Source organism: Populus euphratica, unplaced genomic scaffold (assembly GCF_000495115.2).
Source record: "Populus euphratica unplaced genomic scaffold, PopEup_1.0 scaffold1482.1, whole genome shotgun sequence".
Classification (NCBI taxonomy): domain Eukaryota; kingdom Viridiplantae; phylum Streptophyta; class Magnoliopsida; order Malpighiales; family Salicaceae; genus Populus; species Populus euphratica.
The window spans coordinates 1-14,006 of NW_011501331.1; the positions used below are offsets into that span (position 1 = coordinate 1).

At 33.8% G+C, this 14,006-nt stretch overlaps 3 protein-coding genes across 4 annotated transcripts; 1 reads left to right on the forward strand and 2 right to left on the reverse strand.

The window, feature by feature from the left end:
* Positions 1-1,220: 1,220 nt before the first annotated feature.
* On the reverse strand, positions 1,221-3,638 carry LOC105117695 (F-box protein At3g12350-like). Its single transcript, XM_011015442.1, has 2 exons — positions 2,456-3,638; positions 1,221-1,825 (listed from the first exon to the last, which is right to left on the reverse strand). Exons 1-2 carry the CDS (start codon positions 3,314-3,316, stop codon positions 1,367-1,369), a joined length of 1,320 nt encoding a protein of 439 aa, XP_011013744.1. The 5' UTR covers positions 3,317-3,638; the 3' UTR covers positions 1,221-1,366.
* A 5,568-nt stretch (positions 3,639-9,206) lies between these two features.
* LOC105117696 (NADH dehydrogenase [ubiquinone] iron-sulfur protein 4, mitochondrial-like) lies at positions 9,207-12,064 on the forward strand. Of its 2 annotated transcripts, XM_011015444.1 has the most exons (6): positions 9,207-9,454; positions 10,150-10,238; positions 10,587-10,716; positions 10,957-10,986; positions 11,504-11,594; positions 12,006-12,064. In XM_011015444.1, the coding sequence occupies exons 1-5, from the start codon at positions 9,302-9,304 to the stop codon at positions 11,549-11,551; spliced, it is 450 nt and encodes a 149-aa protein (XP_011013746.1). In that variant the 5' UTR covers positions 9,207-9,301; the 3' UTR covers positions 11,552-11,594; positions 12,006-12,064. The 2 variants fall into 2 exon arrangements, with proteins under 2 accessions (XP_011013746.1, XP_011013745.1); XM_011015443.1 differs by lacking the exon at positions 12,006-12,064 and having other exon boundaries at positions 11,504-11,839.
* LOC105117702 (uncharacterized) lies at positions 11,924-13,663 on the reverse strand. Its single transcript, XM_011015450.1, has one exon. It carries the CDS (start codon positions 13,013-13,015, stop codon positions 11,924-11,926), a length of 1,092 nt encoding a protein of 363 aa, XP_011013752.1. The 5' UTR covers positions 13,016-13,663.
* Positions 13,664-14,006: the final 343 nt, after the last annotated feature.

Sequence of the window (14,006 nt, forward strand, 5' to 3'; positions counted from 1 at the left end):
ACTAACTTTTTTTTTTATATTATTTCATCCACCAGAGATTATTCACCTTAAAAACTTGATACGGTTGAGTATGATCAGGCATGGAAGACACTCATTCCTTTAGATTTTCAAGAGCTATCAAGAGTGCATCAAACATCACATGATATGCAGTGCTTTTACAACTAATGGATCTTATCTCCAACTAAATCGTTTTTAGAGTAGGTGGGCTATTGAAAAAATAATAACTCATTCTTGAGACTCTCGCCGATGTCTCTAAACTCTCTAGTATTATTGTAAATTGCCATATCCAAGGAATGTTTTACCCTGTATAGTCTTTCGATTGTTGTTGGTTTTTTCCCTTTTAAATGCAAGATTCATAAGATAGACTGGACTCAACTGAACACCTGAAATTATGCAAGTCTCATCACTTTAAATTAGAGATCACAGTCACACAAGTAAGGACAAACTAACATCAAAGATAAATTTAGGACATGATTAGCACTGTGTTTTAAAAGCATTTTTAAAAAGATTAAAAAAATTGTTTTTAATTTATATATTTTTAAATTATTTTGATATATTAATCTTTAAAATAATTTTTAAAAAATTAAAAAAATATTAAAATATTTTTAAATTAAAAATATTTTAAAAAACAACACAGCAGCAACAATGGTTAAGTACGCTACTAAAGACGGATTTGACTGTGCAACGACAATTGTTAAGTATGCTACTAAAGACGGATTTGACTGTGCAACGTAACCCGACTGCTAGGAGCACTTCTCCGGCGTTGTCAGCTTCTTTACCTGCGCTTTTATTCTCGAGCAGAACTTCCCTTTTTGTTCGTACACTACGTCAGCGTTCTACAGAACTATCAATACCATGAAAATTCGTGATTGTTAACATCTGTTGCACCAGTAAAAAAATGTAATGTGCTCCGACATTGAGAAACTCCAGCGAAATGGCAAGGCCATGCACCCAACTGGCCCCTCAATCCTCACAGCATACCTCCCATTCCAATGATAGGATTGGGAAACAACGCTTTGGCTTCAAACATAGCTCACGTTCCAAATACGTGAAAAGAAGCCAGGCTTCAAACAGGGCTTCTTGAACATGTTTGGATTGAATTAAGCCATAAGGGAAGCAATCTCACCGGAAAAGGGATTAAACTTCGGCATCATTCTGCGGTCTAAATCCTAATAAAACCCTACCAATTTAATGTGTAACTGGGCATTTAGGAAAGGAGGGAGCCAAAGTAAACAAATCAACCCTGAATAAATGTGGTCATCACAGTAAATTAATTTTCCACAACAGAGTACAGGTCCAACGAGCATTATGGCAAATGGCTATAAATCTACTCGTGAGCAGAAGATCTGTACATGGATATCCATCACTACAAGTCTACGGGGATATCAAGAAGACAACCATTTTTGGCAATGTGATTCAGGTCCACAATAAAATGGTCCCGAAGAAAGCCAAATCCAAACGTCCCATTCCTGTACTGCCAAACTCTTCCTTCAACTCGCCAAGGATTCACAGAAGCTCCTTCCACTCCCAGGATTACTAAATCATAACTTGAGTTAATATACATAATGCGAGAGACCACATCATTTTCTAAAGGGAATTTCCAATCCAAGTTTGCAGCTTCAGGTGGCTGAATATGAATCCGAGAATCATATATATATTCTTCCTCGGTTGGAAAAGGGGCCTCCATAAATGTAGGATCTGACGTCCAAAACACTGGTGTAGAACTAGAGCGATGCTCAGACAAGTCGCCAACTCTTCGGCAGGAGATGCCAAATTCATCATATGCCACAAGATAAAATTCCAACTTCCTGTCCTCACAGATTCCCTGCAACAAGAAGCAGGAAAGAACGTGAGGGGAGAGAATATGAGAAAAGCCTTTATGTCTCCATTGTCTTCCAAGCGATATGCCAGTGAACAAATTGAAAGGATGCCGACACAGGAGACAATTGGTCACACTAAAATCACATCAATTCTTAAAAGAGTTAAAAATAGGCTAACCACCGACACCAAATTGAATCAAGTTTCCCAGTCAAAGAGCAATGCCCTCGAACTTGATTCCAGAATTGTTGAAACATGGCATTGTTATTCCTTACATTAGACCCACATTCACAGTGCACATCAACAAACTGACCAATTTCTTGAAAGATGATTCAATACTCTCGTACAGTCCTCCCTCGCATTCATGTGGGACAGTTACTAGTCACCACATGAATGTTGGAGGAGAGAACAGTGCCACTGTAACTGCTCAAAAATTTATTCCAATCTCTCAATGTAAGAACGAGAAGCAAAACAATGAACGTTAAACTAACCAACATGGAAATACATCATAGTCCACTGCCTTATGCTCAAATTCTGTCTAAAATGAACAATAAAAGGCTGCTCAGGACAAAACTAACTAACATGAACTAATCCTCAAGCTTCAAAAAAACGTAGTAGAAACAGAAGAATCACCCACCTTCCACAGACCCTGCAAAGGCCGATCAGGCGTGGGTGATGAATCAACAATCTTCAAAAAATGCTCAGTCTCCCACCTCTTCTTCCCCTGCTTCTCCTTTTCTCGCCTCCTCTGCCTCCTAATCGCTCTATCCGCGCCTGGACTCATCCTGTTTGCATAATACTGATAAATCTCAAATGTTTCCGGTAAACTCCCTGGTGATCCACTTTCAACACGAACAATATCTTCTCCGTTATCCTCTCCTTTCAAATTCCCGGAACTCAAACTCCTTTTGTAAGCAAAATTCACATTCTCCTCCACGCTAAAATGTGAGTCCCCGATAAAATTCACGTTAACGGGAACTACATCCATATCTAAATACCCCAATTCACCAAATAATTTATTCTTGTTTTGCCCCTCTGGATCCAAATAATTCACAATTTCACCCTCGGGCGAAATACTTATCCACAAGAATGGAGACTTTGTGACGCTATAGGCGTTTTGAGACGGAGAGACTCTCCAACCGGAGAGAAACGAAGAGCCCCACTCGAAGAAAACTAACGAGGGCGGCCTCACCGTTTCTTTCTGCTGACTTTGACCGCAACGACGCCAGAAACCGATCAGATTTTCCCATTTGTTAAGCGTTTTGTAAAGCAATTTATAGGAGATTTGACCGTTACCCCATTTATTGATTTGGGTCTTTGAGCCCCACCTCCTGTGGCAAAGTGAGTGCCAGAGTTTGCTGTCGCTTTGACAGAGAGGGGCGTACCGTTTTGAAGTGCAGGAGAAATTGGCGATTTCTGTTGGGCTTAGGAACGAGAGGATGCAGAATTGGACGTCTTCAGGAAAATCAGAGAAGGAATTGAGGTTTGGTTCTGCCATGAGAGATTTGATTTTCTCGGGAAAATTGGAGAATTTTCTAGGAAAGATGGGAAGGTTGCGTTTGGATTAAAGTAGGGATTTCGTAGGAGGACTCGGGGCAAATAAGGAAGGAAGCGGGAAATATTAGGACTCGGCAGATGCTTGGAGAGCAGGGAATTGTTCTGGTGAGTTAATTGACCTAATCGTCCTTGCAAGCGAGGAAATTTGGAGAGCGAGCAGGCAGGCACATGATATTTCTTCCAGTCATCTTCAAACACGCCAAGTCATTATCTGAAATAGTGAATTTATCCAAACCCACGAAAGGCCAAGACTTGTGCTTAGCAAGTCATTGAAGCATGGTAAAATTAAGCATGAAAGCTTAGCTTAGTCTTAACCATGCATATTATTAATTGAAAAAGGGTGATAATTAAAGATAAAATTTTATATAAATTTAAATATATATTTTTTGAATGCATATAGTTTTTTTTCTTTATTTTCAAGGTAACACATAATATAAGTTTAAACACTTTTTTCATATCCTAATTTTTTTAAAAAAATACCAAGATTACCAAATCCCAGTAATAATAAAATCACTACTTTGTTGAGTATTGAAGTATTTTTTAAAAATTAAAAAAAAATATTTATGGACATTTAACATGCCCTCCACTAAAAGAATATAGCCAAGTTTATTAATTATCATGTTATAAATATATACTTTGATATGCTATAATGATATTTTTTTTTCTATAATGACATTTTTAAAAGCCATAAGCATGCTCATAAAACAAATATTAGTATTGTTGGTGGTATTGATAATGAGCTACATGCAGGATTCCTATTGATGACACTTGTTTATAGTCATTAAAGGTGTGATAAATATATTATTTTTATATGGATGCCATTTAGCTTAAAATTGAACATAAACTGTAAAATTAATGGGATCATTGCATGTTAGAAGTTCCTTGATCGTACAATTGCAACGCTAATTATTATTATTACATAAAACAAAATTTCGTACTTCCAAATCAAAACCGATTCTCCATCTAGGTATCATAATTACACTTTAATAGTCACCAGGGGTGTTTGTTATTGATATTTAATTTTTTTTATTAAAAATTAATTTTTTAATATTTTTAAATATTTTAATGTGTTAATATCAAGAATAAATTTTAAAAATTAAAAAAATATTATTTTAATATATCTTGAAGTAAAAAATATTTTAGAAAACAATACTCAAATACCGTCCTAGAAGAAAATCACCTTGACAGAGAACTGAGAATTTAATTTTAAAATAATAAATTCAATGTGTATGGAATGTGTAGAGATTAGATTATGACTCTGAATGGTGAATTTTAACACAAAAACAAATCACAACTTTATAAATCGATTTATTCAAACTTAACAAATGATAAAAAGAAAATTGAAAAGAAATGACAGCAAGTAGAGATCAATCCAACCATCAACTGCTTTAATGATCAATTCAAATGATAAATCGATGATTGACGTATTAGCAGAGCTGTTAAGAATAATCCCTCCAGGTGTCTTCGTTCATTATTTTTTAAATTACTCGAACAGACAAAGGTGTTTACAATGATGTACTTGCTCGTAATTCTAGCAGCAGTTGCAAACGTTTCGTGATTCTTTGTCGATAAATTTAAGGTGGTTAAGTATGCAAATTTGAGGGGATTTAGGGGTTGTTTGGTGTATATGACAAGTCAATTGAGAGACTTTTTGACTGTTTTCGCAAACAAATAAAATGTTTATACACTAATATTTTATTGATTGTTCCTCATTATTTCAAAGAGAATTCAAAACAACATTGTTGAAAAAAGGAGGCCTTTTATTTTGATTACTTTACTTGAGCAACAAGAACCCGAGAAGAAAATTATTATTAAAAGACAAAAAATGCTTTTATGGTAAATGATTAGGGTAGGTTCTAAATACAAGTTCAGACAAGCCATCATTTACAGAAAATTTGATTGTTCTTACTGGATCAGAGGTACCAAAGAGCTAATGAGGGATGCTAAATTGGATGCCATATATCCAAAATTGCTATATTGATGCGAAGATGTGCAAGACTAGATTCACTTTTCATTGAAGTCTTTTTTTAAATAAAAAAATTAGAAAAAGGTATTTGGTTGTATTAATTCCTTTAAAAAACATGAATAACACTTTGGAGATTTAATTGAATAAAATTATTTTTTTTTAACTCGTATTCTCCATACAAATTCAATAAATGTCGACACAAATATCCACTTAATTGTCAGCAAACCAATCCAATAATAAATACTGTGTCGAGTCAAGATAAATAAATCCAATCAAGCACAAGACGAGAGGGAGAAGAAGGCATAAACAATAAAAAATAGAGAGAGAAAAGGTCCGCTCGAAGGAGAAGAGGAAAAGGAAATAGGAGAAGAGGGAAGGATTAAAAGAAAGGGAAATGGGCCTAACTAGGCCAAAATAAGCCCAACTAGGCTTGAAGAAAATAGAAGAAGTAAAGAAGGAGAGAAATAGAGGAAGGAAAAAAAAGTCTAATCAAGTAGCTGGTTAGGCTTACAGACTAAGAGGCTGTTTGGCTAAGTATTTGTAGCTGCCTTTAGTCTATAACAGTTGCATTGAAGTGTTTGATTATAAAATTAATTGTGATTTTTATATACGGATCTTATCATTATTTGCGTTGAAAACACTATTTTATTGAAGCTAAAATTTCATGCTTCTTGCTGTGTTTCTACCTCTCTCGTGCCTCTTGCATTCCTGCATGTCGTTGCTAGAATGAATTAAGTAGCATGAACAGTGTAGCATGCTATAGTGTTCATGCTAATTAATTCATTATATGAACACTGCGTAAGATGAACAGTGTAGCATGATCTTCCGGCCAGATCAGGTCAAATTCAAAGCGTAAAATGCATTCAACCGGTTCAGACTTAGTAAAATAAAAAATAAAAATTATTTCGCCAGATCAGGTACAATTAAAAGCTTAAAATGCATTGAACCGGTCAGACCTAATAAAATAAAAAATAAAAAATATTTTTTTAATGTATTTTATTCAAAAAACTATAGTTCTTATTAAATGTATTTCATACGTGATGAAAATGTAGATGGTTTAATGAAGTAGTAAAAAATATTTTATATAAAGTATTATTTATTTCATGATATAATAATAATAGTTAAATCTATAATATTTAAATTAAAAACCATCAATATTAATATATTTTTTTTAAAATTATTTTATAACCTCAATTTTAAAAGCAGTATTAACCAAATATATTAAACTACTTTTTATTTAATTTCAATTTCAATTTCAATTACGGTTTTAACCAAACACCTATTTTTTCAAACCAATCTTAACTAAAAATACTTTTTATAAAATATTTTTTTTCAAATTACAACCACAATAGTTACCGTAATATCAAACACACTTTAATTGAACAATTGGTTGGGTTAGAAGGGCTAACCAAACATGAAAGGAAAGAGAAAAGAGAGAACAAGGAATATAAGGAAAGAAAAGGGAAAACAAGCTATAAAGCTCCATCGTAGATTTCTTGTTAACACACCATACAAAAGGATTTTCGTTGCATAGACAATGCCAATGCTTACAACAAAGATCATCATCGAAGAACGAGATTCATTGCACGTGTTATTAAAAGATGATAGGTTTGTTAACGTATTAGCGCGACATGCATGTATAAAAAAAATCATTTTTTTATTTTTAATTTAATTTATGGTTTTTCAATAACTTTTTAATTTAATTTATATCTAGGTTCAATCAAGGTTAATAAAACAATGACAACATTGACCTAAATAAACCTACCAAAAAAGATGAGGGAAAAAGAAAAAAATGAAACAAAAAATAAAAAAATAAAGACAATCAATCTAAAATTGATAGGCACTTACTTGTTCATTGCCATATTAACCATGACACGAGGTTCAAAGTATGCCTAGTTTATTAATATCATTCTAGATTCTTCATTTTATAAGTTATTAATATTATCATATATCTAAATTTTCATCTTACAAGTTATTGCCACCACATCTACTTAAAAATTTTATTTCACAAATTAATAAGATAAATATCTATTCAATTAACTCATACCAATAAATTAATTTAACTCATACCAATAAATTAATTTTGCAATCATTCACAGTAAAGTAAATATTTTATATGAATATCTTTACAAGTAGGCTTGCGATCTCAAGACTTACAATGTAAATATGTTAGATATATAAATACTCAAGAATCATAAAGGTATTGACACAATATATCCACACACATTCTCTTACATTTTTATTCCTTTTTTTTATATACATTATTTTCCTTGAACACTTTGCTAATCAAGGCATTAAAGAGTCTTTTATATTGTACAAGGGACTGGTTTTGTAGATTATTAACTCAATCTTAACTCAAAAAAATAATAAACTCAATCTCATTAAACAATTATCAAAAGACCAAATTCATTTGAAGTTTTTTCTACTTAGTTCAATCCAAAATAAGAATCATTAAAAATAACTCCTCATCAACCTCATGATTACAAAAATTGAATCTTCAAACCTTTCTTCTAGATAGCTGTTAAGATGAAAACAAATATATAATATGTAGTCAAGTTTGAATTTAAAACTCAAAATAAATAAAATAATTATCATTAAATTATAAAAATAAATTTTATAATTTTAATATAAAAACTTAAAACAATAAAGATCAAATATGGAAAAAAAATTCAAGAACCAATTTGAAGTTTTCCTCGCCTTTTGAATGGTAAAAATAAATAAATAAATTGTGTTTTATGTTCATTTTGGTCCTTGCTCTTACAATATTTTTAACTATAATCTAAATTTTTATTTTGTAATATTGATATTTAATTTAATATTAAAATATTTTATGACACATTAGATACACTAGATTAACACATCATATATATTAGAGCATGCAAATCAAAATAATTTTTAAAATATGGAACAATGAAGATATAATTTTGAAGGAAGAAATTGAAAATAATTTAAGTTCAATGAGTGTAGTGTAAAAAATAAAAATTTTAAATACCTAAAAGTGAAAAATTAACTATAAACAATTAAACAATGGTCTGAACAATAAATTGAACGAGAGTAAAGAATGCAGTGAAACTTATATTACATCATTTGACATAACTTATAAAAAAATAAAAATTTTCCTTTGAATTATAATATAAAAGTCTCATTTCATAAATAACTTATAATAAAATTTATTTAAATTAGAAGTTTGGTTAATGAAAATTATTCAAAATATTTTTTTAAGCAAGATGGTACCATATAGAATCCACAAATCAAAAGTTATTTTTTAAAAACAAAATTCTGATCTAATTTAATAAAAAAAATTCTTCAGGTCAATCAAAAGTTATTTATATATAAAAAACCTTTGTAACTTTTCTTGGAGTTTAAAAAAATTAAAATTAAATTAATTTATAACAATCATACAAAAAATACCATAATTTTATTTCTAATATCATTATGAATAGTTCTCCGTTGTAACTATATTTCAAGATAATTGGGATTGTATATTATTCAAGATGGAGAAATTTTGAGAATATACTTAAATAATTAAACATTTAATAGTGAAAAAATAAAATATTTATTCACAGGTTAATATTTAATAAAAATGCTAAAAAATTAAAATTGAAAAAGCGAGCTCACACCTTAATTTTTGAAAGTGAATGTCAAATTGGAATTTTTAGAAAAATATTAGGTGAAATGTATAACAACAAAGTTGTGGTAGGTGAAATGTATAATAACAAAATTTACAGGGATGAAAATATAATTTACCCACTTTTCTGAATAAAAATGATGGTATGAATAAAATTCAAGCCGGACGTGGCAGCTTGGAGACGCGCCAGCAGAGAAAGCGCGAAACTTCTAAAATAATTTTATTTTATGAACCTCTCATAAACATTCCACAAAAATATAACAGGCCAGTCCTATAGATGGCATTTGTGCTCTTTTAGCGTTGAAGAAATCCGATCAAGCAAGCTCCAAGCAATGGCGAGTTCTCGTGTTCTAAATCTTACTAGAGCTCATCGATTGGCCCTTTTATCTTCACGAAGATGGTTATCTTCATCCGCCTTGGTTGAGGTCAATCCCGGGGAGGTCGGCATGATCTCTGGCATTCCGGAGCAACACCTTCGTAGAAGGGTGAGTTTATGTTTTGTTTACTATTTTTCTCTCCTTGTGTATTTGGATTATTTTTTTTTCATTGACATTTGTACTTCTGATTTATTTGTTTGTTGGCTGTGGAGAATACATAAAGAAAACAATCGAATTCATGTAGAGGGAAAAAAAAAACTACTCAATGAATCGAATTCATGAATCTCTGCTATTGGGAACTTGCAATCGGAAGAAAGGAAGACGATTATAGCTGTTGATATCAGTGGTGTTGGCAGCTCCGTGAGTTAATATTCAATACGATGCGGTTTATCCAAGATAGCTAAATTCAAGTGACGTGTCGTTTAACATAGCGGATTGGTTGGCATCGGCGTGTCTGCGGTTCCAAGTTCATGGCGATACTGAGCAGTGGACGACTTGTTTTCTTCTCTAAACCCTCTTCCTTACAAATACAATATAGAAGAAGAGACTGTTTTGTCAAACAGAATTTCTTCTCAGCTTCCGCAAGAAGTTGAATCACTAAACCCTAATTAGCTCCAAGTTAACAATCGCAAAGAGGAACTTAAATTTTTAAGAATTTTAGATGAATGAAGTGAATAAACAATGACTATCACTATAGCTACGTGCTTGTATTTTTTTTTTCATTGTTGAAATTGGGTTTCCCTTCTTCTTGACCCTCATAGAATTTGAGCTCATTGGCTTGCTATGGGGTTGATGAATTTCAGGTAATAATCTATTCACCTGCTCGAACGGCAACGCAACAGGGCTCAGGGAAAGTTGGCAGATGGAAAATTAATTTCCTGTCTACACAAAAGTATGCATACCTTGTCAATTACTCAGTTTCATGCTTTACATATATTTCTTCTACTAAATAAATTATAGGGATGAAGTTCTTGGATTCTGACTTCATTTGATCTCTTTTAGTCCCTCCTATAAAGATCCGTTTGAGATGCGTCGTGGTGAATTCTTTTCACCGACACCCCATATTTTTAGCTGTAAATTTGACAATTCTAGGATGCGAGTAAATTATCTTTAAGTATTTTCTCGATGTATTGGAAGACATTTTACCCGTGTAATTAATGATTTGTTTGCGGCCAATTATTGTAAGCATCATACGGTATATGCATCGTATAATATTAACTAGTTATCATACTTTATCCAGGTGGGAAAATCCTTTGATGGGCTGGACTTCTACGGGAGATCCATATGCCAATGTAGGTGAGGCAGGGCTCAGTTTTGACAGTGAAGAAGCTGCAAAGGAATTTGCTGAGAAATATGGTTGGGAATATGAGGTAATTTCCTCCTTAGCCTGTACTTCTGCTGCGCATTTATAATTTTTCTAATTTTTTCATTGTGCATTCACAATTAGTAATTTCTTTCTGTATGGAGGTTCCTAATAAATATGTTAAAATCACAATGGTACCGCATTTTACATTATCTTGATTCCTATATGATTATTGTATCTCAACGACAATGTTTTCAGTTTATCGATTCCATTCGGCCTATCTCTGAAACATTTGAATCATGTGCAGGTCAAGAAACGTCACACCCCTCTTCTAAAGGTTTGTATCCCCCATTTCCGTATTCCCTAGGATGAATAGTTCCTTTCTATAGAAAACCAGGGTGGTTTCGGTATCTTTCTGCTAAATATTTTCCTATTAATGTAAATTTTAAGACCCCTCTACTGAGAAATCTTAACTTAGTCGTATAATTTATCAAAGGATGGAGAGGGATATTTCACAGCAGCCATTGAACTTGCTTTGAAAGTTGCATGTGATATATTATCACTGCCCGGTTTTATCCTTTACATTCCCCCCTGCTCTTATTTTCTACAATCTATATGGATAACACCTCAATTCCTAAACACAATAAATACTAAAAAATAAAGGCTATCATACAGCCTCCAGAGCTGTTGGATATATATAAATATCAACCATCCTTTTCTAGACTTGACGACTTGACATCCAGTTGACTTTCTTGCGTGTTATGATATTTAAGAATGATAGTCCAGGATTAACCAGTTGTGAACCCTTTTTCACTATCTCTCCATTTATGATTGTTTTCTTTACCCCATTGCAGCCTAAATCGTACGCTGACAATTTCAAGTGGAAGGGCTCAGCAAATTAAGAGCGAAATTACCACAGTTATTCATACTGGCACTTGAAAAGATGTAAGCATATCCTAATTATTATTATGTCTAATATCTGTGTATATGTATCATATATATTGCTGTCTATGCGAATTAAAACTATCGAACTTTCTGTATGGAAGATACAATACTTATGCTTGTGTTGTAAGTATCTTCTTTTGCTTAGATGAGATTCTGGCAATGATATTTAACCACCACTTGTCCTAGAAGAGACAAACCGAAGGGGAAGAGAAGATCTTATATACACTTTAGACATTCATTGAAGAGCTGACCAAATCTACTTATATTTGACGTCTTGTGTGTACATCTTAGTACGCTGTCTAGTAAGCTACCGTATACAAAAAAAACATTCAAGCATTGGTTTTGGACTGAAAATCCTTTCTGCCACGAGTATGGAACCTCCAACTAAAGAGGTAATCCTTGGACGCGCAGGATAATCTGATAACATCACAGAAAGTAACGATCACATTCTTTGTCCCCTTGTTGCACCATTCTATCCTCACCCAGCATGAAAACCCATTTGAAGATTCTGGCACTCTTAAATCAGAAAGGTGAAGCTCCACCTCCCCGCATATCCTCTTGCATGACCTGCCTGCAAAACTTCCATCGCCAGTCATCATCGAGTCAAGCCAGGAACATTCTGGCTGACCCACCATTTCTTTGTAAGCAGAATTTGCTAGCCTCACTTTGTTGTTGGAATCAGATATCACTGTTGGCAAGACCTGAGACTCAACTTCTTCCTCGACTTCCTCTGGCTTCTTTGGAACTCTCACCAGTGGGATGAAGCTTGGGTCTTCACTGATGCAGGCTATACTTATGCTTGAGCCTACCAGTCGAACCGGTTGAGGTGCTATAACATTGTTGGTGGGAGGTACCTGTAATTGTTGCAGGAGATCCTTCTCTTCCGGAAATTCAGCCACGGTGTTTAAATCTATGACCTTGTCTCTATTTGGTTCCAGGCAACTAGGCTCAGGAACTGCTGCTTGGTTTGCAACAACAGTAACTGTTGTAGGACTCTGAAGAAGTGGAAGTGTTACTAGATTTGATGACATGGTAACTGAATTTTCCAAGCCGCTATTGACCCCAACCAGGTTTGGAACAGGAAGCTGGGGAATTCCATGAACAAAACCCTGCAAGGAGAGATGTTTGGCTGGGGATGTTTCATGACTAGGAGAAGAAAGGCCCAGCAAATGGGTTCTTGGCCTTTTGATGTTAGGTGGTGACACGACAGCTCTACCTCTCTTCCTGGTTCTGGTAGGCCTAGCTTGCATTTGTGGCCAAAGGGTCCTTAAGTAAGGAGATTCTCGGATTTTCTGAGACATGGATGAACTCTCATCCATTGAACTCGCAGAACCTTCAGGCCTTGGAGCTATGGGCCTATACCTAGACATAATTTCAGCTGTTTTTGCTGTGTTGGAGCAAGGGCTCAGGGTCTTGATCATGGTGGCTCGTTTCACGTTGTGCTTCACTGACGGTTACCGCGGCTTCTCAAGCGAGAGGAGCCAAGAAGCCTGGGTGATTTAGAAGAAAATGCAGAATGATTTTCTTATTAGCAGAGATGCGTAGAGTTTAGAGGGAGGGGGGTATTCTGTTCGCAGAGGGATTGATGGGTTTTGGGCAGTTTTAAGGGTGGGTTTTGACCAATGAAGCGAAGAGGCAGCATGAATCGAAGAGGCATGGAAGTTGACACTTGGAAATTGGACTGTGGGTACGTGTTTGTGAAGTTCAGAGAAAGGGACATGTGGGATTAGGGTATGTTAGTGGGCTCCATGCATGCTTACACATATCATGGAGAGACCATGGCCGTTGACAACTGAGCACCGAAGTCAGTTTTAGGACTTCTGGGTTTTCCCTCTCGCACACCAATTAGAGCCCTCCTCATTATAACGCGTGTGGAGTTGGCTGCCATGCGTGGATACACCTATCAGGATTGGTCTGGCCATTTTTGTTTTTGGTATCGGTTTTACCAATAAGGCCTCTTATATGGGTCGGTTATTTTTGGCTGCCATACATGTGTCAGCTCATTACAATTTTGTACTGCATGCAAAGGGATGGGTTAAATTCTGATGGCAGTTGAAATAATATTTCTTTATTTTTTAAAATTAAAATTAAAATTTAATTTTAATTTCGAAAAAAAGGCAAATAAAATCAAATTTAATTTTAATTTTAATATATTAATTTCGAAAAAAAGGCAAATAAAATCACACGTGGCTTTTGAGCAAGAATGTTGCTAAAACGTGTTTGCCCTTGGAAAGTGTGCTCCTTTTCCTATTAACCCCGTAGCCTTCTGTATGCCAGTAGATATTAAAATATATATATATATATATTTATTTTGAATATATATATATATATTAAAAAATTTATTTTGATAATACTATATTAAAATAATACAAAAATATTAAAAAAATAATTTTTTAAATTTTCAACAAACAC

Coding starts and splice junctions, on each gene's coding strand:
- LOC105117696 (XM_011015444.1), top strand. CDS start 9,302: ATGGCGAGTTCTCGTGTTCTAAATCTTACTAGAGCTCATCGATTGGCC. Junction 9,455..10,149: donor AGCAACACCTTCGTAGAAGG/GTGAGTTTATGT, acceptor GATGAATTTCAG/GTAATAATCTATTCACCTGC. Junction 10,239..10,586: donor AATTTCCTGTCTACACAAAA/GTATGCATACCT, acceptor TACTTTATCCAG/GTGGGAAAATCCTTTGATGG.
- LOC105117695 (XM_011015442.1), bottom strand. CDS start 3,316: ATGGCAGAACCAAACCTCAATTCCTTCTCTGATTTTCCTGAAGACGTC. Junction 1,826..2,455: donor CTTTGCAGGGTCTGTGGAAG/GTGGGTGATTCT, acceptor TTCTTGTTGCAG/GGAATCTGTGAGGACAGGAA.
- LOC105117702 (XM_011015450.1), bottom strand. CDS start 13,015: ATGATCAAGACCCTGAGCCCTTGCTCCAACACAGCAAAAACAGCTGAA.